This window comes from Macaca thibetana, chromosome 20 (assembly GCF_024542745.1).
Source record: "Macaca thibetana thibetana isolate TM-01 chromosome 20, ASM2454274v1, whole genome shotgun sequence".
NCBI classification, from domain to species: Eukaryota; Metazoa; Chordata; class Mammalia; order Primates; family Cercopithecidae; genus Macaca; species Macaca thibetana.
In genome coordinates, this window is record NC_065597.1 from 19,309,147 (window position 1) to 19,329,448 (window position 20,302).

At 37.7% G+C, this 20,302-nt stretch overlaps 1 protein-coding gene across 3 annotated transcripts in view; it reads left to right on the forward strand.

Annotated features, from left to right (window-relative positions):
* CNTNAP4 (contactin associated protein family member 4) overlaps positions 1-20,302 on the forward strand; it is a 990,511-nt gene that overhangs the window by 782,554 nt on the left and 187,655 nt on the right. For all 3 annotated transcript variants that reach the window (XM_050772661.1, XM_050772659.1, XM_050772660.1), the window contains one exon: positions 2,442-2,635. In XM_050772661.1, coding sequence (XP_050628618.1) covers positions 2,442-2,635 — 194 coding nt within the window. The remainder of the gene's footprint in view (positions 1-2,441; positions 2,636-20,302) is intronic.

Consider the following 20,302-nt stretch of genomic DNA (forward strand, 5'->3'; position numbering starts at 1 on the left):
ATAGCATTAGGAATTATACCTAATGTAAATGACGAGTTAATGGGTACAGCACACCAACATGGCACGTGTATACATAGGTAACAAACCTGCACGTTGTGCACATGTACCCTAGAACTTATAATAAAAAAAAAAGATGAGAATATTGTACTTTATAAGCATACAGGTAGATAATATTGGTGTACAATGAAACTGCACCCAAAATCACAGGTTCTTTAAGAACAAATACAGAGAAAATTAAAAGTCAGAACATAAACAAAAATCAAGTATGTAAAAAATTTCTGGATCCACAAAAGAGGAAGAACATTGTGCTTTTGACACATGGAGTGGAATACACTTTTGAATAATGATTAACTTTAAGAAAGATGGAAAATTGATGATGTATCTAATTCTAAAGACAGTAAGAAACAGGGATTATACCTGAATGCAAAGTCATTAGTGTGATGCCGTCAAGAGAGGACCTTCTTATAATATAATGTTTAAAAAGAATTTCAACTTATTTATTTTAGATTAAAGGGTACATGTGCAGTTTGTTGTAATATAATTTTTTAAAATGCTGCTTTGACCCAGTTTTGACCCTGGCTAGGACTGGGCACTTTCCTTGCTTAGCAGCTGATGATGTCCATATTCCAACCACTTCCTTTGTTAGGTTCTCACCCTTTGGGGTCACTAAGCATCACTGCTGGGACAGGTACCAGACAACTAGTGCCCTAGTGCCTCCTAGATAAATTGTTCAAATAAGCCAATTCACAGGAAGCCCACCAAGCCTAGCTAGCCAGCCCTACCCTGCTTCTCATACAGAAGCTGCCTCCTACAGCTCCAGTTTGCCGTTATCCTGTCCCCTGGTGCATCCCCCTGTGTGGTCCTGCCTGGCGTCTTCTCTTGTTTGTAGTTGTAAGTAGCAGAGTTCTGCCCTTCATCTGTCAGAGTGTTATTAGGCTATGTTCCACCATCAAAATAATCGTGAAGTCTTACAGAGCGGTTGTCAACACTGGTGTGTGCCTTCAGGTCCTACAATGGCATACGCCCTACCATAAGAGCAGACATTTATTGAGCATTTCTTTGAATGAGGTCTTGTACTCAAGGTTTCATAAAATGGATCGTATATGCCAAGAATAATGCTTGAATTAAAACTATATAAATTAATGGTAACCTGTATCTAAAATTCCAGACCTTATTATCAGAGCCTCAAGGTGAGCAGCAAAAGAATGGTGGAAGAAAATGTGCTAACATTCTTATTTGGGGTGCTATGTAATTGATGTGGCATTTAAAACATTAAATGTTAGATAAATATGGATTCGAGAATGGGTCAAACCCTATTTCATAACTTTTACAATGATGATATGTTACTTGTATTATCAGCAATGTTAAATCTCAAAAGAATTCCCCAAATTATTATATTAAACTGGAAGAATGAAGCATCTTAACAAGATATAAAGGAGTCACATCTACAGTATTTTGGTGTGTGTTGGATGAAATATAACACAATAAATTATGCTCCACACATTACTTCCTTGAACATACATCACAACTTGTATTCTTTACTTCTGAGTGATCAAGCACAGCTTCCTCTATGATTTCCTTGGTTCTCTTTTCCCGCATCCTCTTACCCACTACCCTCCTCCCACACAGGATAGAATCAGTGGTGTGTTGGTAAACTGGCTGGGGTGGGGGCAGGTGCTTATTTGCAGAGTTTGCAATTTCCGTGGTTTAAATACTCTCATCATGACCAATTGCAAAGATGGTTATGTTTAATAACTAGCTTGCAAAATTGAAAAGTTAATGATTGTCTCTCACAAACTGTTGGGAGTGAGCTCCAGCCCACCACCAGATGGAGCATCTTCATTATGTTATTTTCTCCTGCACACGCCCCATCATTAATGTGTGTTTCAAACATGGTTTTCAACATCTGTCCCTCCCAAAAGACTGTAAATATTTTGAGGGCAGGAACTATTTCTTGACTTGTTTTCCCAGACTTATCAATGTACTTCCTTCTCTAAACATGATCAAAAGTATATTTTTAGTTCCACCATAGCTTTAGTTCCTTCATAGCTTGAAGTTACTTCCTTACATCCAGTCCTGGGCAGAGGGGTAGGAGAGCAGACCATTACCCAGCATGTGTGCGATAGACATGCTAGTTCCCCGTGTTGGCAGGAATGTTCACCTATCAAGTTAAACATTTCAAATCTTCAGCAAGACCCCTAGTTCTCCCAGTTTTAGGAGGCTGTAAAACCTAGAAATGAACACAATTAATTAACATAGAAATCATACAATTATACTAAATTTTTAACTCTATATTTTTTTACGATTATAAGAAGTTTCATATTTTGGAAATTTAAGTTCCATAGAGGAATACAGTGTTACTGGCATTTTGACTGTACTAACATAGATTTTTAACTAACTCTCCTTTCTCAATTTTCTCCTGTTTCTATTTTTAATAAAAGGAGCTGGTGGCTGGTCTCCACTTGTGTCTAACAAATACCAGTGGTTGCAGATTGACCTTGGAGAGAGAATGGAGGTCACCGCTGTGGCCACTCAAGGGGGATATGGTAGCTCCAACTGGGTGACCAGCTACCTCCTGATGTTCAGTGATAGTGGCTGGAACTGGAAACAATACCGCCAAGAGGACAGCATCTGGGTATGTTCTTTAAAAAAAGACATAGTCTCTCGGGGAAAGAAGTATAGTCAGTACTGCATCTTGTTTACCGATCTCTTAAGTAGAAATACAGAATTTTCAGACTTACATTGAAAACATTTTCCAAGAGAAAGTATGGTAAATGTTCATTTTCTAATACATTTTGTGGTAAATTTATGAGAATGCTAAGGGTAAATTTATTTTACAGGGTTATCAAAAATTGAAAACAACCCTATTAGTCCATTAAATAGTGTGGGAGTCTAAGAAATAAATAAGACTTGTATAAAAAATTTTTTTGTTCAAAAACATAATAGTCTCGCATTGTTATTTATTTATTTATTTATTTATTTATTTATTTACTTTTGAGACAGAGTCTCACTGTCACCCAGGCTGGAGTGCAGTGGTACGATCTCGGCTCACGGCAAACTCCGCCTCCCGAGTTCAAGCAATTCTCCTACTTCAGCCTCCCGAGTAGCTTGGATTACAGGTGCCCACCACCACACTGGCTAATTTTTGTGTTTTTAGTAGAGACGGGGTTTCAGCATATTGGCCAGGCTGGTCTCGAACTCCTGGCCTCAAGCAGTCCACCTGCCTCGGCATCCTAAAGTGCTGGGATTATAGGCGTGAGCCACTAAGCCCAGCCTGCATTGTCTTTATTTAAAATTAGTCAAAATAATTTGTTCCTTTTATTTCTTCTGATAACTGAGATTTTTGAAACCCTGTTTCTTTCTCTGGTATATGGGAATTTATATATATAATATGTGGAGTTGTATATGTATCTATAAACCCCTTATCTATAAACCCTTCTCTAGTCTCTGTAAAGTGTATAAATGTGTAAATTGCTGTGTGTTCTAAACAGTGGTGCAGCTCCTGTAAGAGGGAGACTGGGAAAGAGGCATTTTGTGATAAAGCGGGTGACATTTGTAGTTGATTGATAAATAAACCTGGATATGGCATATAAACACCTGATGGAAGAAGGAAGCTAAAGGAGGTTGATGACAAAGAAAAGACTTCTTTCTTAGTACAGAAAAATATTTGTTTGGATCTTATGTGGGCTAAGAACAACACACTGTGATCAAAGAACTATATTTCCCCCTCTGGCTGAGCTGCTGGAACCAGAGAAAATGGATTACTTAATGAAGCATCATTCTTAGCACATAGATAATTTGGAAGCCTATTTGGGCACATAATGATAATTTTCTTTGACCAGTCAATTGTCTCTTTTTTGAAACTTCGTACAACTCCGTCATACATTATAAACTCATTGAAGAAATGGACTGTGATTTACTCACTTTTGTATCTTTAAAGCTCTTGGTGGCCATTCAATCCATGCTTATTGATGTAATTGGATTTGAGAGAAGTAGCCTTGCTCTTTCTCTAGAGGGAGCAACAGTGGGGCTAGAAGAAGTTGCCTATAAGCAGTTTTAAGAGAAGCTGTTTAAAATCCAAAGCAAGTTGAAGCTGTAAGAGGAAAAAACCAAAACAAAACAACACACACCCCCCAAAACTCCAAACACTGGGTATTACGGTTCAACTAATTCCATGAAAGCCATTCAAACTAGGGATAAAATAAACAGTAATTATGAACCAATAACAATAAAAACGTAATGAGGTATTTATTTAACTAGATATTTGGATTATCTTCTACTCTTTTTTGAATTAAGCATTGGAATTTAAGCTAGATAAGTAGTGGCTAATGCATGTTAATATTTAGGTATGTTAATTAAAGTGTATTTTTTTAAAAAAGTGATCAGTGAATCAGGAAAATTGTTGTACTTCTGTTAAGCAAGCTTGGGGAAAGCCAAATCCAGGCATCGCCATTTACGTTACTTGCTCACTCTTATTAAACTTGAGGCACTCATGGTGAAATGGTGGCATGAATGCTATCCTTGCTAATCCAAACCAATAGAAGTAAAAACATGGCATCTATCATAATCCTGTTAAGGTAACATTGCTTTCTAGACTCTGCTGTAATTTGTGGATTTACTCAAGTGTCTTCCCCTCTTGAGTGTGAGCTGTGTAAATACTGTACCTTGTGACCTTTCATCTCGGCATCCCCAAAGTGTAACAGCACCTGGCATCTCACAGTCAAATATTAAATGTTTATTGAAGGAATGAGTGAATAAAATGCACTTTCTTGTAGAATACTCTTCTGATCACTCTAAAAGTGACTCTCTCTTGCCCACATCACCTCTTCTTTTTAGTACATTATGCTGTACTAATTTCATATACCAGTTAGAATGGCACATTTTTCTTTTCCCTATAAATTTTGAGCTTTTTTATGAGCCAGATTTTCTTTTTCTAATCTTAGCATTTCTGGCATCCAACATCCAGTGTGGCACATGACTTTTGTTGAGTAAATAGGTGAAAGAACCAATAAATGAATGGATTTGAATATGTCAGTCTGCTAATCTGTGCCTATCTTTGTCCAAATTTCTGGAAGGTATCAAAAGTTCATTAACTCACTGAAGAAGACTGGGCATTGTGGCTCACACCTGTAATCCCAGCACTTTGGGAGGTCAAGGTGGGAGGATCACTTGAAGCCAGGAGTTTGAGACCAGCCTGACCAACATGGTGAAACCCCGTTGCTACTAAAAATACAAAAAAGTTAACTGGGCATGGTGACATGTACCTGTAATCCCAGCTAGTTGGGAAGCTGAGATGGGAGGATTGCTGGAACCTGGGAGGTAGAGGTTGCAGTGAGCTGAGATTGCGCCACTGCACTCCAGCCTGGGTGACAGAGTGAGACTCCATTTCAAAAACAGAAACAAAACAAACAGCAACAACAAAATCACTGAAGAGATAAGGTATATCAGAGCAAACCAAAGAAAGATTCAGCGGAACATGCAAATACTAGGTATAGATTCCTAAGCATGTGGAAATGGACAGAATGTGGAGATCATTTTAAGCTGAATTTGTCAAAGAAGTAAGGCTTACATAGGTCTTGAAGAAAGCATTATAGTTTAGATTATGGAAGGATTAAGGAGGCTATTTTATGAAGATGGAAAGATGTGAAAAAAGCATGGAGATTGGGAATATCCAGAGTTATGGTTTCCTGTGTAATGACTAGTGAGATTACTGGTCAGATTGGACTATCAAGTTTTGGAAAGGCCGGAAGATAATTTTGGATATGGCAAAGAAAGTAGACAGATAACTTTAAATGTCAAGATCAGAGTTAAGACTTGGTACAATAGACACCATAACCACACATAACATAGCTAAGTTTTAGTGTAGATAAAACAATCCCAAGTCGCTGAAAGTATATGTATGTGTGTGTATATATATGTATGTGTATATATGTATGTGTGTGTATATATGTATGTATGTGTGTGTGTGTGTGTGTGTGTATATATATGTGTGTATGTGTATGTATTTCCTGTTAACGCTAGGTGGCTTCAAAGTTTTATTCTACTCTATGGTTACTCTGGTCCCACTCTAAAGGAAGCTGTCTCTCTGTGAATGGCTAATTATTGAAGCAGGAAAATTGAAATATGGTGAATTGTGCCCTGTCTCTTGACTTTTCTGCCTGGAAGAACACAGACCACTTCAATTTGCATTTTTCAAGCCAAAGAACAATTTCAAATTGATGTATGTCATAAAAAAGCTTAACCCTTTGTTACATTTTACAAATATGTATTTCCCAACTTTTTGTTTTCTGGCCCAGTTTTTGTAGATATTTTAGGATGTATACCAATTATGCCAAATATGCCAATTTCCTTTAAGAGCTTCACAGTCGGCTGCAGATGATACAAATAAGTCTACAAAAGAGGGTTAGGAAACACATAAGGCATTACACAAATATGTGATACAAAAAGAAAGAAAAGACAAGTGTTATTGGTTTAGGAACAAACACAATAAAAACAATCAACACGGATTGAAATGCTGCAGGGAAAATGCTTCATTCTCTCCTCATTCGATCTCACTTCGAATGCCAGGCAGAACAATGACTTCTACGTACCTGAAATAATTAATAAAAAGCTCTGCCACTTCTTACAAATAATCCTGAAGAAGAAAGACAGACTATTTTACAATCTATACAGATCATTTAATAGAAATGCAAACTTGATAGATACGTGATATTTTAAAATATTACACGTTGAAATATTTCTTCAGTAAAAATTTTTAGTGCAATGTTCATAAAATATAATTTATACAAAGTATTCTGCTGAATGGCAAATGTATATTTTATGAAAATTCAGAAAATGCAAACTACTAAACTTTCTCTTCAGATTGAACACAAAATTCCTCAACATCTATAATAAAAAGATTCTCTTCAGTTTATTGCACATGATTGGAAAAGTAAACATAAGGTATAATTTTCACTCACTTAGGAACAATTGTTGAGATATCATGAAATCAACATCTTAGAAATTATTTTAAGTGGATAACATGTGCAGGAACTTTACAGACAAATGCTCCGAATCCTTTCTGATAAATGCCTAAGATTCTTCTGCACTGCAGACTACAAGGGCAATGAATGGGGTGGTACCAGTCTTATAAACTGAGTAAATATGATTGTTAAACACAAGAATAGTTTGCTTTATTTTAAAATAGAGTTCAGTTGTACTTGATTTTTCAAACAAAAACCTTTATTGACTATATGAAGTTAGTATCTCTTTATTTTTGTTTTTTGACTGGAAGTGTCCAGTGTCATGGTTCTAGGTTTGGCTGGTGAAAGACACAGAGACCCTGTGGCATGGTATAGTCAGTTAGGCAGAAGTACTACCTGTCACAAAATATTCAGGCCATTATTATCACTGCGAATGATTGAGTTGTCAACTCTGTAAGCCAGACAGGGTAGAAACACTACCTGCAAAGATTTCCACATGCATTTGTTTTAAGTCAAATAAGTGCCTAGGGATAGTTTAATAGAAAATCTGAGGAGGCAGAAGTGCAAAAGAGATATATGCTGTAGGGTAGGTGACTCTCGTCCTTGTGAGTGGCATTTTTCCTTCTTTCATGTGGAGCCCTTATTCTCTTGACCTAAGCCTACAAGCAGCATTTGTGGTGATAGAAGGTATAGCAATACTAATGCCACGTGTGTCAACATGTCAAGCTGTCAAACTTAATACACTGCAATACTTGCCTCAGTACTTGGCAAATGCCTAGAGAGTGCCTGAAGCTGCTTATATGTTTCAAGACACTGATCCAAAACATATTTTAATGAAAGTCTACATTATTAGTCTAAATCTCCAGGGAGCTTCCTGTTTATATTTCTATTTAGCTCCATATTCTCTAGGTTTTGAAAATGATTAACCTGCTAATGCGTGGTTAAAACTTTTTTTTTTTAAATTTTTTTATTGTAGTAAAAAAACTTAACATGAAATCTACCCTCTGGACAAATTTTTAAGTGCACAATGCAATATTGTTCACTATAAGCTCCGTGTTGTATAGCAGATCTCCAGGACTCAATCATCTTGCTTAACTGGAACATTTTATCTGTTGAATGACATCTCCTCATGTCATCCTTTTCCTGTCCTCTGGCAACCATCATTCAACTTTCTGCTTCTATAGATTTGACTATTTTAGATACATGTACCTCATGTGAAAGTGGCAACACGCATTATTTGTCCTTCTGTGACTGGTTTATTTCACTTAGCATAATGTCCTCAAAGTTTGTGCTGAAAGAACTTTCAGGCAGAATGTGCTTTTTTTTTTTTTTTTTTTTTTTTTTTTAAAGTCTGAATAACATTCCATTGCATGTAAATACCACCATGTTAAAATCTATTCATTTGCCTATGGACATTTAGGTTGTTGCCACATCTTTGCTATTGTAAATAATGATGCAATGAATATGAGGGAGCAGATGTCTCTTTGAGATCCTGATTTCAATTCTTTTGGATAAATACCTGGGATCAGGATTACTGAATCACATGGAATTTCTATTTTTAATTTTTGAGGAAGTTCCATACTGCATACTGTTTTCCATGGAGGTTGTACCATTTTATATTCCTACCAACTGTGTACTAGGGTTCCGATTTCTCCAATTTCTTGTCAATGCTTGTTATTTTTTTGTTTTCATTGTTTAAATGATAGATAGCCTAACAGGTGTGAGGTGATATCTCATTGTGGTTTTGATTTGCATTTCCCTGATGACTGGTAATGTTGAGTATCGTTTACCTACCTACTGGTTATGTGTATATCTTCTTTGGAGAACTGTCTGCTCAAGTCTTTCGCTCATATTAAAATCAGGTGTTTTCCCTCTTTTTTTGCTATTGAGTTGGGGAAGTTATTGATATATTTTTACTATACTATTATTATATATTTAGTTTATACATACTAATGATAAATGATCCAAGAAGGAAATTTAAAACATAGTCTCATTTACAATAGTATCAAAAAGAATAAAATACTTAGGAATAAACTTTACCATGGGAGCAAAAGAGCTGTACACTGAAAACTACAAAACATTGCTGAAAGAAGTGAAAGCAGAACCAAATAAATGAAAAGATCTCTGTGTTCATGGATTAGAAAACTTAATATTGTTAAAATGTCTATACTACTCAAAGCAATCTATAGATTCAATGCAATCCCTATCAAAATCCCAGTGGCATTTTGTTACAGAAATAGAAAAAAAAATCCTAAAATTTATATAAAACCAGAAATTCAGGTAGAACCACAAACATTGTTTTGAATATCCAAAACAATCTTGAGAAAGAACAAAGCTAGAGGCATCACATGTCTGATTTCAAAATATATTACAAAACTACAGTACTGGCATAAAGACAGACATATAGACCAATAAAACCGCATAAAGCCCAGAAATAAACCCACACATCTATGGTCAACTGATCTTCCACAAGGGTGTCAAGAACAAACACAGGAGCAGAAAACCAAATACCGTATGTTCTCACTTATAAGTGGGAACATAGAGTGCATGTGGAGATACAGTGCATATGGAGATAAAGAAGGGAACAGCATACACCAGAACCTAATTGTGGGTGGAGGGTGGGAGGAGGGTGAGGATCAAAAAACTACCTGTGAGGTACGATGCTTATTACCTGGTTCACAAAATAATCTGTACATAAAACCCCTGTGACACACAATTTACCTATGTAACAAGCCTGCACATGTATACACACGTGTGTATACGTGTATATATGTATATACACAATGGGGGCCAGTCATGGCGGATCATACCTGCAATCCTAGCATTTTGGGAGGAGGAGGAGGTATCATTTGAGGCCAGGAGTTCAAGACCAGCCTGGGCAATATAGCGAGACTCATGCTCATTAAAAAAAAAAGTAATAGACAATGGGGAATGTATAGTCTCTTCAACAAATGCTGCTGGGAAAACTGGATATCCACATGCAAACAATGAAATTAAACCATTATCTTTTTTTTTTCTTTTGGAGATGGAGTCTCACTCTTTCGCCCAGGCTGGAGTGCAGTGGCAGTGGATCCTGGCTCATTGCAACCTCCGCCTTCTGGGTTCAGGTGATACTTCTGCCTCAGCCTCCTGAGTAGCAGGGATTACAGGTGTGTGTCACCACACCCAGATAATTTTTTATTTTTAGTAGAGATGAGGTTTCTTTTTTTTTTTTTTTTTTTTTTTTTGTATTTTTTAGTAGAGACGGGGTTTCACCGTGTTAGCCAGGATGGTCTCGATCTCCTGACCTCGTGATCCGCCCGTCTCGGCCTCCCAAAGTGCTGGGATTACAGGCTTGAGCCACCGCGCCCGGCCTAGAGATGAGGTTTCACCATGTTAGCCAGGCTGATCTTGAACTCCTGACCTTAGGTGATCCACCCACCTTGGCCTCCCAAAGTGCTGAAATTACAGGCGTGAGCCACTGCGCCCGGCCTGGACCCTTATCTTATATAAAAAAATTAACTCAGAATGGGTTAAAGACTTAAATGGAAAACCTGAAACTGTAAAACTGCTAGAAAAAAATGTATAGAAACAGCTTCACGACCTTGGTCTTAGTAATGCATAATATTTTTAGATATGATACCAAAAGCACAGACAACAAAATGAAAAATAAACAAGTGGAACTACATCAACAAAAACCTTCTGTATAGCAAACAACAAAGTGAACAGTCATCCTAAAGAATGAGAGAAATATTTGGAAACCATGTATCTGATAGGGAGTTAATATAAAAAAAGCATTTGGGTTTTATATATGACCTCAATCACACATCAACACAGTTAGTTTGCTAGGCATCTTCTTTATTAAGTAGTATCGGTGGGTCTGTTTCATCTCTTTGCATCTGTGCACATTCTGTAGCATGTTTTGTCAATCCCTTCTCATAAACTGCTGTGAGGTGCATGTATATTGGAGCTTTACCTCAATATATAATATACAAGAAATATATGACCTGTAATCCCAGCACTTTGGGAGGCTGGGATGAGTGGATCACTTGAGGCCAGGAGTTTGAGACCAGCCTGGCCAGGATGGTAAAATCCTGTATCTATTAAGAATACAAAAATTAGCTGGGCATGGTGGTGCACACCTGTAATCCCAGCTACTCTGGAGGCTGAGGCATGAGAATCACTTGAACCTGGGAGGTGGAGGTTGCAGTGAGCTGATATCATGCCACTACATTCCAGCCTGGGCGACAGAGCAGGATTCCGTCTCAAAAAGGGGCAAGGGGGAGAAAAAAATGTATGAACTCTTATGACCTTTAGATACACAAAGCAATGTGAGATAAATTGTGATATTGCTTCACAGTCTTTAAATGGATCAGTTTGTAAGCAAGCAAAAAATTTATTTGAAAAGAGGACTAGAGTTAGCAGTGAATTTAATTTGGTGCCTCTTCAGAGTGCACACCCCCTTTCCAGTTCATTTTCAAGTAATCGACCAGAGAACATTTTTAAAACACTTGACAACTTGTATGTTACATTCTACCATGTGACAATTCAATGACAACATCATTCCCTTTTGTCTATTCCCTCTTATCACAGCTGTGATATGGTGTCTTAGACATCTGCTTTTTGGCTGCTTCATTCCCCAGGAGGCTACATTTTGCATTTTTCAATCTGGAAGCAATTCTGTCCTTCTGAAGTGTTTCTTCATTATTCCTTAAAACCTGGAGAAAACTAATGCTTCCCATTCACTTTGCTAATTTTCCATCTTTAATTTTAAACTTTATTAAGTATATTTTACATAGAGATGAAATTAAAAAATATTTAAAACTATTCTGTAGGCTGCCTGTTCACTCTGACAATAGTTTCTTTTGCTGTGCAGAAGCTCTTTAGTTTAATTAGTATCCCATTTGTCTATTTTGGCTTTTGTTGTCATTGCTTTTGGTGTTTTAGTCATGAAGTCTTTGCCCTTGCCTGTGTCCTGAATTGTATTGCCTAGGTTTTCTTCTAGGGTTTTTATGGTTTTAGGTCTTATGTTTAAGTCTTTCATCCATCTTGAGTTAATTTTTGTATATGGTGTGAGGAAGGGATCCAGTTTCAGCTTTCTGCGTATGGCTAGTCAGTTTTCCCAACACCATTTATTAAATAGGGAATCCTTTCCCCATTGCTTGTTTTTGTCAGGTTTGTCAAAGATCAGATGGTTGTAGATGTGTGGCATTATTTCTGAGTGCTCTGTTCTGTTCCGTTGGTCTATATATCTGTTTTGGTGTCAGTACCATGCTGTTTTTGTTACTGTAGCCTTGTAGTATAGTTTGAAGTCAGGTAGCTTGATGTTTCCAGCCTTGTTCTTTTTGCTTAGGATTGTCTTGGCTATGTGGGCTCGTTTTTGGTTCTGTATGAAATTTAAAGTAGTTTTTTTTCTAATTCTGTGAAGAAAGTCAGCGAAGAAACTAAGATTTGAAGTGGATACAATTATATTTCTTAAAAACTCTGGCCAGGTGTGGTGACTCACACCTGTAATCCCAGCACTTTGGGAGGCCAAGGCGGGTGGATCACCTGAGATCAGGAGTTCAAAATTAGCCTGGTCAACATGGTGAAAACCATCTCTACTAAAAATACAAAAAATTAACTGGGTATGGTGGCGGACACCTGTAATCCCAGCTACTTGGGCTGCTGAGGCAGGAGAATCACTTGAACCCGGGAGACTGAGGTTGCAGTGAGCTGAGGTCATGCCACTGCACTACTGCCTGGGGGACAGAGCGAGACTCCATCTCAAAAAAAAAAAAAAAAAAAAAATCTAAGAGAATCATCTGGGTAATTACTTTTTATAAAGGTAATTCAGTAATGCTTCTAACAACAAAATTAATTTTTAAATTCTTAAGTTCTCTTCCTAGATATAAATAACTAGACGGACAATGTAAAAGAAATACAAACCCTATTTATAATGAAATCCAAACTAGATTAGATTGGAAGTCAGATTTATTATTTGTTGATTTGCATAATGTATCTTCAGGGAAATATATATTCTGAAGCTTCTCTTGTTGATCTTGATATGCTTTTTTGTTATTGTTGTCTTTTATTTTTTAATTTTTGACTTTAATTTTTTTCTTTGCACATTTACATTTACCTTTTTAATTTCATGTCAAATTATAAAAAATTTACTTTGCTGAATTTTTTTTTTTTTTTTTGAGACAGAGTCTCGCTCTGTCGCCCAGGCTGGAGTGCAGTGGCGTGATCTCGGCTCACTGCAAGCTCCGCCTCCTGGGTTCACACCATTCTCCTGCCTCAGCCTCCCGAGTAGCTGGGACTACAGGCGCCTGCCACCACGCCCGGCTAATTTTTTGTATTTTAGTAGAGACGGGGTTTCACCATGTTAGCCAGGATGGTCTCGATCTCCTGACCTTGTAATCCACCTGCCTCGGCCTCCTGAAGTGTTGGGATTACAGGCGTGAGCCACTGTGAAATTTTTTTAAATGTTTAGGTTCAGGGATACATGTGCAGGTTTGTTATATAGTTAATCTCATGTTGTACAGATTATTTTGTCACCCAGGTACTAAGCCTGGTACTTAATAGTTAATTTTCCTGCTCCTCTCCATCCTCCCACTCTCCACTTTCAAGTAAGCCCCACTGTCTGTTGTTCCCTTCCTTGTTTTTATGAGTTATCATCATTTAGCTCCCACTTATAAGTAGGAACATACAATATTTGGTTTTCTGTTCCTGCATTAGTTTGCTACTGATAATGGCCTCCAGCTCCATCCATGTTCCCAAAAAAGACGTGATCTCATTCTTTTCTTATGGCTGCATACTATTCCATGATGTATATGTATCACATTTTCTTTATCAATCTGTCATTGGTGGGCATTTATGTTGATTTCATGTCTTTGCTATTGTGACTAGTGCTGCAATAAACATTTGCGTCCATGTGTCTTTGTGGTAGAATGATTTATATTATTGTGGGTATGTACTCAGTAGTAGGATTGCTGGGTCAAACGGTTCTTAGCTCTTTGAGGAATCACCACACTGTTTTCCACAATGGTTGAACTAATTTAGACTGCCACCAACAGTGTATAAGTAATCCAAAAAATGAATAGATATCAAGGAAAAAAATGTAATAGAAAATGTGCAAGAAACAAAAAAGAACTATTTAGAATATTACTAAAGGACATAGAAGAACACTTGATTAAATGCAAGGATGTATCTGCTTTTGAGTAAAAGACAATATTATAAAGTTATTCATTCTATCTAAAATCATCCATATAAATGAGATCATTCTGAATGTCATATAGAAAAATATATATGAGAAATAGCTAAGTTAATTAGCAAAAATAATAATGGTAAGGAGAATTTACATGTTAGAAAAAATTTATAAATATGTATTGATTAAAACTTATTGATACTGGCATATTAAAATATACTGTAAGAACAAATGGAACATTTGTTACTATATCCAAATACATTTAGGGATTTACATACAATAGATACAGCATTCAAAACCTTAATACCTATTTAAGGAAACATGTATCAATCAATATGGAAACCATAACCTTCTAGAAAAGTAGATAACTTGTTTATATCAAAATAGATTTAAGATTAATTAAATATTAAAAATAATACAGATGCAGAAAAAAGTATTAAAAGAAAATATAGGACAGTGTAAAGATAAACATGTAATATTGGAAGGGGCCTGTCTTTCTAAGCAAAGGGAACCAAACCCAAAAGCCATAGAGGAAAAGATATAAAATTAGATAATATATGGAAGGCTGCATGAGAATATAGCATATATAACGTAAAAGAAAGGGTATAAATTGGGAAATATTTTTAGCTTATATGATAGCAATGCCCACATTTGTCTAGCAGCAGCAGTGGTGTTTGGTTAAGACTGACATTCCAACTGATTGAATAGGCTTCACTCAGCTACATATTAGATTTAAAAATAATAACGGGCCGGCAACCACACAGCATGCACAGCAACAGCATAATAGATGTTCAGCTATACTGAACAACTTTTAAATATCCCAGTAAGTGTCACTGACTTAGTGGGTGTGGCCACCACACATCAGGAAAGCCATCAGCTCCAGAGGCCTTTCAGCTTTTACATTACAATAGTGATATAACCTCTCAGGGATGCTTGCCAACTCTTCTCCAGTGTAGCTGTATCTTATCAATAGGCTATTCACTGATTTCAGGTTATGTCTGTGATAAGTGAATTTCACTGTTCATTCTAATTCTGGTACCTAGGGAGACTAGAGGTGGGAGCCCAGATTTCTAAATTAGAATTTTAAAAATATTAGCAAGTGATTTCAATTTGCTGCATAGTACGAGAAACATTGGTTTGCTCAGTAATCTTGACAACCAGGTACAGGTTTTTAGTTTAGTACAAAACATACCAGCAGGATATCCATTCATCTTACATTCTCCTGTACATTCTTTGAGTTAATGTTGCAAGAAGAATTTGGCCAAAAGAGTAGGAAAAAAAGCTACAGATTAGAGATTAACTCTACCTTCCCAATACTAATGACACAATTTTCTTAATATCCAAATCTCTGCTGTTAAATATGGTAGCTCTTAGCCACATAGGGTCACTGAAAAGGATTATAAGTTATTCTACTATAAAGATACATGCACATGTATGTTTATTGCAGCACTATTCACAATAGCAAAGACTTGGAACCAACCCAAACACCCATCAATCATAGACTGGATAAAGAAAATGTGGCACATATACACCATGGAATACTATGCAGCCATAAAAAAGAATGAGCTCATGTCCTTTGCAGGGACATGGATGAAGCTAGAAACCATGATTATCAGCAAACCACAGGAACAGAAAACCAAATATTGCATGTTTTCACTCATAAGTGGGAGTTGATCAATGAGAACATATGGGTACAGGGAGGGGAACATCACACATTGGGGCCTGTTGGGGAGTTGGGGGCAAGGAGAAGGGATAGCATTAGGAGAAATGCCTAATGTGATGACAGGTTGATGGGTGCAGCAGACCACCATGGCACATGTATACCTATGTAACAAAACCTGCACATCCTGCACATGTATCCCAGAACTTAAGTATGGTAAAAAATAAAATGACATTAATTAAAATTAAAAATAAAGCTCCTCAGTTTACACTAGCCCCATTTGAAGGGCTCAATAGCTATGTTAGACCAGTGGTTACGGGATTAGACAGAGCAGTTATGGAACACTTCCATCATCACAAAAATTCTCAAATGTAGTATATGAAACTTTCTAAAAATCAAAAAATAAAGCCTTAGCTTTTTTATTTTTGGTTAAAAAAAAAGCCATTATATAAACAAGCAGTTCATAGAAAGGAAAAAAATAATGTGTAAATATATAAAAGTATCTTCAACTCATTCTCATTCAAAATAGAATACATCCTAAAAGATTGGAATGAAAATGTTTGAAACCAATATTTTAGACATTATTTTCCAAAGTGTGCAATGTAACAAAATAATACGTTCTTTCATTTTAAATTATTCATTTCATATAATAACTTTTGTTTAAAATTTTTAAGCTACTACATCACACCCATGGTATTATGGTTACTGCTATTAACACAAGATAGGGTTTTCCAGAGAAATGGAACCAAGCATATACAAAAATGGGAACTGGCTTACACAATTTTGGAGACCAAGAAGTTCTACCATCTTTTGTCTGTTAGCAGTATAACCAGGAAGGCTGGTGGTCCAATTTAGTCTAAGTCTGAAGACCCAAGGACCAGGAGCTCAGATGTCCAAAGGCAGAAGAACATGAATGCTTCGGCTCAAGAAGAGAGAGAGCCAGGTGCGGTGGCTCATGCCTGTAATCCCTGCCCTTTGGCAGGCCAAGGTGGGAGGATCACTTGAGGCCAGAAGATAAAGAGCAACCTGAGCAACATGGTGAAACCCCATCTCTACAGAAAGGACAAAAATTAACTGGGTGTGGTGGTGCATTCCTGTAGTCCCAGCTACTCAGGAGGCTGAGGCAGGAGAATCACTTCAGCTTGGGAGGCAGATGATGCAGTGAGCCGAGACTGTGCCGCTGCACTCCAGTCTGGGCAAAAGAGTGAGACCCTGTTTCAAAAAGAGAGAGACAGACAGACATAGAAAGACAGACAGGCAGAGAGAGAATTTGCCCTTTCTCCTCCTTTTTGTTCTATTTTAGCCTTCAATGGATTGGATTATATCTGCCTACAATGGTGGGGGCAGGTCTCCTTACTCAGTATACCAATTCAAATGCTCATCTCTTCTGGAAACACCCTCACATACATACTCAGAAATAGTATTTTGCCAGCTGTCTGGGCATGCCTTTACCCAGGCATGTGGAAATATCAAATGTACCATCACATAAATAATAGCTATCTCCGACTTGTTATGCAGTAATATCTGGTAACATTTACTGATAGAATAAAGCATACTTTGGTTGTCAATACAAAGCATCACAACATACTATTGTTCAATATTTTAGTAGCAGTTTAAATATATATATATATATATAGCTGTGTGGGTTTCATATGTGCATCCTGTCATCTAATCTTTAAGTGTATTCAGACGGAAGAAAAAAAAATCCTTAGTTCTGGTCCTAAATTGTCCTCTGTGCCAGTGTCCTGTCAGAAAAACAAGTTACCCAGAATGCTAGAACTTCTGCAAGGACTGTCCTGTAGAATTATGGAAGCGGTGGGTATCTTTGAGGGGCTGGAGCCTTATAAAAGGCTCAGCCACTACCAAGTAGCAGCCTGAGGCAGAGCAAACGTGGGAAGAAATACTGTGGTTCCTCCCTTCCTTTCATGTGCAGATCTTTTTCAAGTTCCCAGCTGGAAGCTCCTTTATAAGGGAGCCTGGGCTACAGTCCGCGTCACTCAGCCCCCTAATGTTTTAGGTCAGAGCAGGGAAAGGGTGATACGTGGTTCTAAGTGAAACAGAATGATGAGGACAGCCTTAAGAAGGTATGTTACTAAAGACAAATTGCCTCTATGAGCTGCTTTCTCTTTGCTCATAGAAGAGGATGCAGGTAGAATCCAAGTACTTACTGAGTGATTTCTCATTCCCTTTCAGTTTTGAAATTGCATGCTTCCATATCCATCAACCCATAAAGAAAGTAGATCAATATTTTGATGCTGAGGAAATTGAGATTTAAGATCCGTTCCCCCCTAAATTTATGTTAACTAGTGCCACATGTATAAAATGTTACATTTAGCTCCCTTCTTTTCTGGCAATATTTATGAGTATGCAAAGCTAGCAAGAACAGTCTTTCAATGTCCTGAAAGAAGGGAATCCATGAAAAATGCTGAACCAGTGGTTTAGGGTCATTTTTGCTACATAATCTACATGGAATCAGTAGAGTGATTCTCTCCTTAATCAATTATCGATTCAATTCTTTATTTATCAAAATATGTATTAAGAGTTCAAAACATAGACTTGCTTTCTATGTGGGAAAAAAGAGCAATATTCTGGTTTTCATCGAACATTTTACAGATGAGCTCCAAGGTTCACTGAAGAGGACCAGGGTATATATGTGCCTTAATACTACATCTGTTTTCATTTTTTGTTTTGTTTTGTTTTGAAATGGATCTCACTCTGTCACCTGGGCTGGAGTGCAGTGGTGCGATCTTGGTTCACTGCAACCTCCACCTCCCGGATTCAAGCGACTCTCCTGCCTTAGCCTCCCAAGTAGCTGGGATTACAGGCACATACCTCCAGCCTGGCTACTTTTTGTAATTTTAGTAGAAACAGGGTTTCACCATGTTGTCCACTCTGGTCTTGAACTCCTGACCTCAGGTGATCCACCTGCATCGGCCTCCCAAAATGCTGGGATTACAGGCGTGAGTCACCACACCTGGCCTGTTGTTGCTTCTGGGACAAGATTGCAACACACACTCGGTATACAAAGGAAAGCAAGTTACTAAATTTTATTGAAATGTTTTGCTTAGCTGGAAGATCTTATGGCTCCGTCCAGCCCTAACCTTGGCATATTTCACTGATGGTTTCCTTGTGCAACACAGCTCCAAGCTCAGCTGTTTTAATTGTTGCTCTTAAGACATTCTCCAGAGTTTCTTTTAGTTTCCTGTTTCTCTTCTGGGTCATACTCTTCAGTTATCTAAGGCATGTCTGCCAAACAAACTTCAGTTCATCCCTTTCAATCAGGGCTTTCCAAACACAGTCAAGTCACTTACCTCTCAGGTCTACTTTTGCCCCTCACTTTTCCAATCTTCACTTCATAATCTCTAGGTTCTTACTTCCAAAGACATCTGTGATAGTGTTATTTCCAGGGAGTGTCTGCATTGCTTTGCAGGGTTTGAATAACTTTAATCAACTGAATTTCAAACTCACCCATCTATTTTTCATTCTATTTCATTCTACTTATATGTTGGCTGATATGGTTGTGTTCCCACCCAAATCTTATCTTGAGTTGTAGCTCCCATAATTTCCACATGTTGTGGGAGGGACCCAATGGGAGATAATTGAATCCCGGGGGCAATTTCCCCCATACGGTTCTTGTGGTAGTGTGTAAGTCTCACGAGGTCTGATGGTTTTGTAAAGGGTTTCCGCTTTTGCTTGGCTTGCATTCTCTCTTGTCTGCCACCATGGAAGATATACCTTTTGCCTTCCGCCATGATTGTGAGGCCTCCCCAGCCACGTGGAACTAAGTCCATTAAACCTCTTTTTCTTTATAAATTACCCAGTCTTGGGTATGTCTTTATCAGCAACATGAAAATGGACTAACACATTGGCCTGGTTTCAAATGATACCTTTTCACATAAATAAATACCCAAGTGGTACTGGCTAAAATGCATACTGTGCATATTATCTTTATTGAAAAGTATACCTATTTCTTGGCCGGGTGCGGTGGCTCAAGCCTGTAATCCCAGCACTTAGGGAGGCCGAGACGGGCGGATCATGAGGTCAGGAGATCGAGACCGTCCTGGCTAACACGGTGAAACCCCGTCTCTACTAAAAACTACAAAAAACTAGCCGGGCGAGGTGGCAGGCGCCTGTAGTTCCAGCTACTCGGGAGGCTGAGGCAGGAGAATGGTGTAAACCCGGGAGGCAGAGCTTGCAGTGAGCTGAGATCCGGCCACTGCACTCCAGCCTGGGCGACAGAGCGAGACTCCGTCTCAAAAAAAAAAAAAAAAAAAAGAAAAGTATACCTATTTCTTAAGGCTATGAATTCCCAGAAGATAGAAACTCCATGCTTGTTGCTAATGTGGTTTCAAAGAGATATTGATAATATTATTTTAGTATAAAGAAACACTTTTCATGATTACTTCAAATCTGAAATACAATAATCTGATGTGTCTGCTGGTTTATAGCACAGGGGCCAGTGTACAAACTGAGACTATGAGGGTGTACATCTGATACTTCACATAAATATGT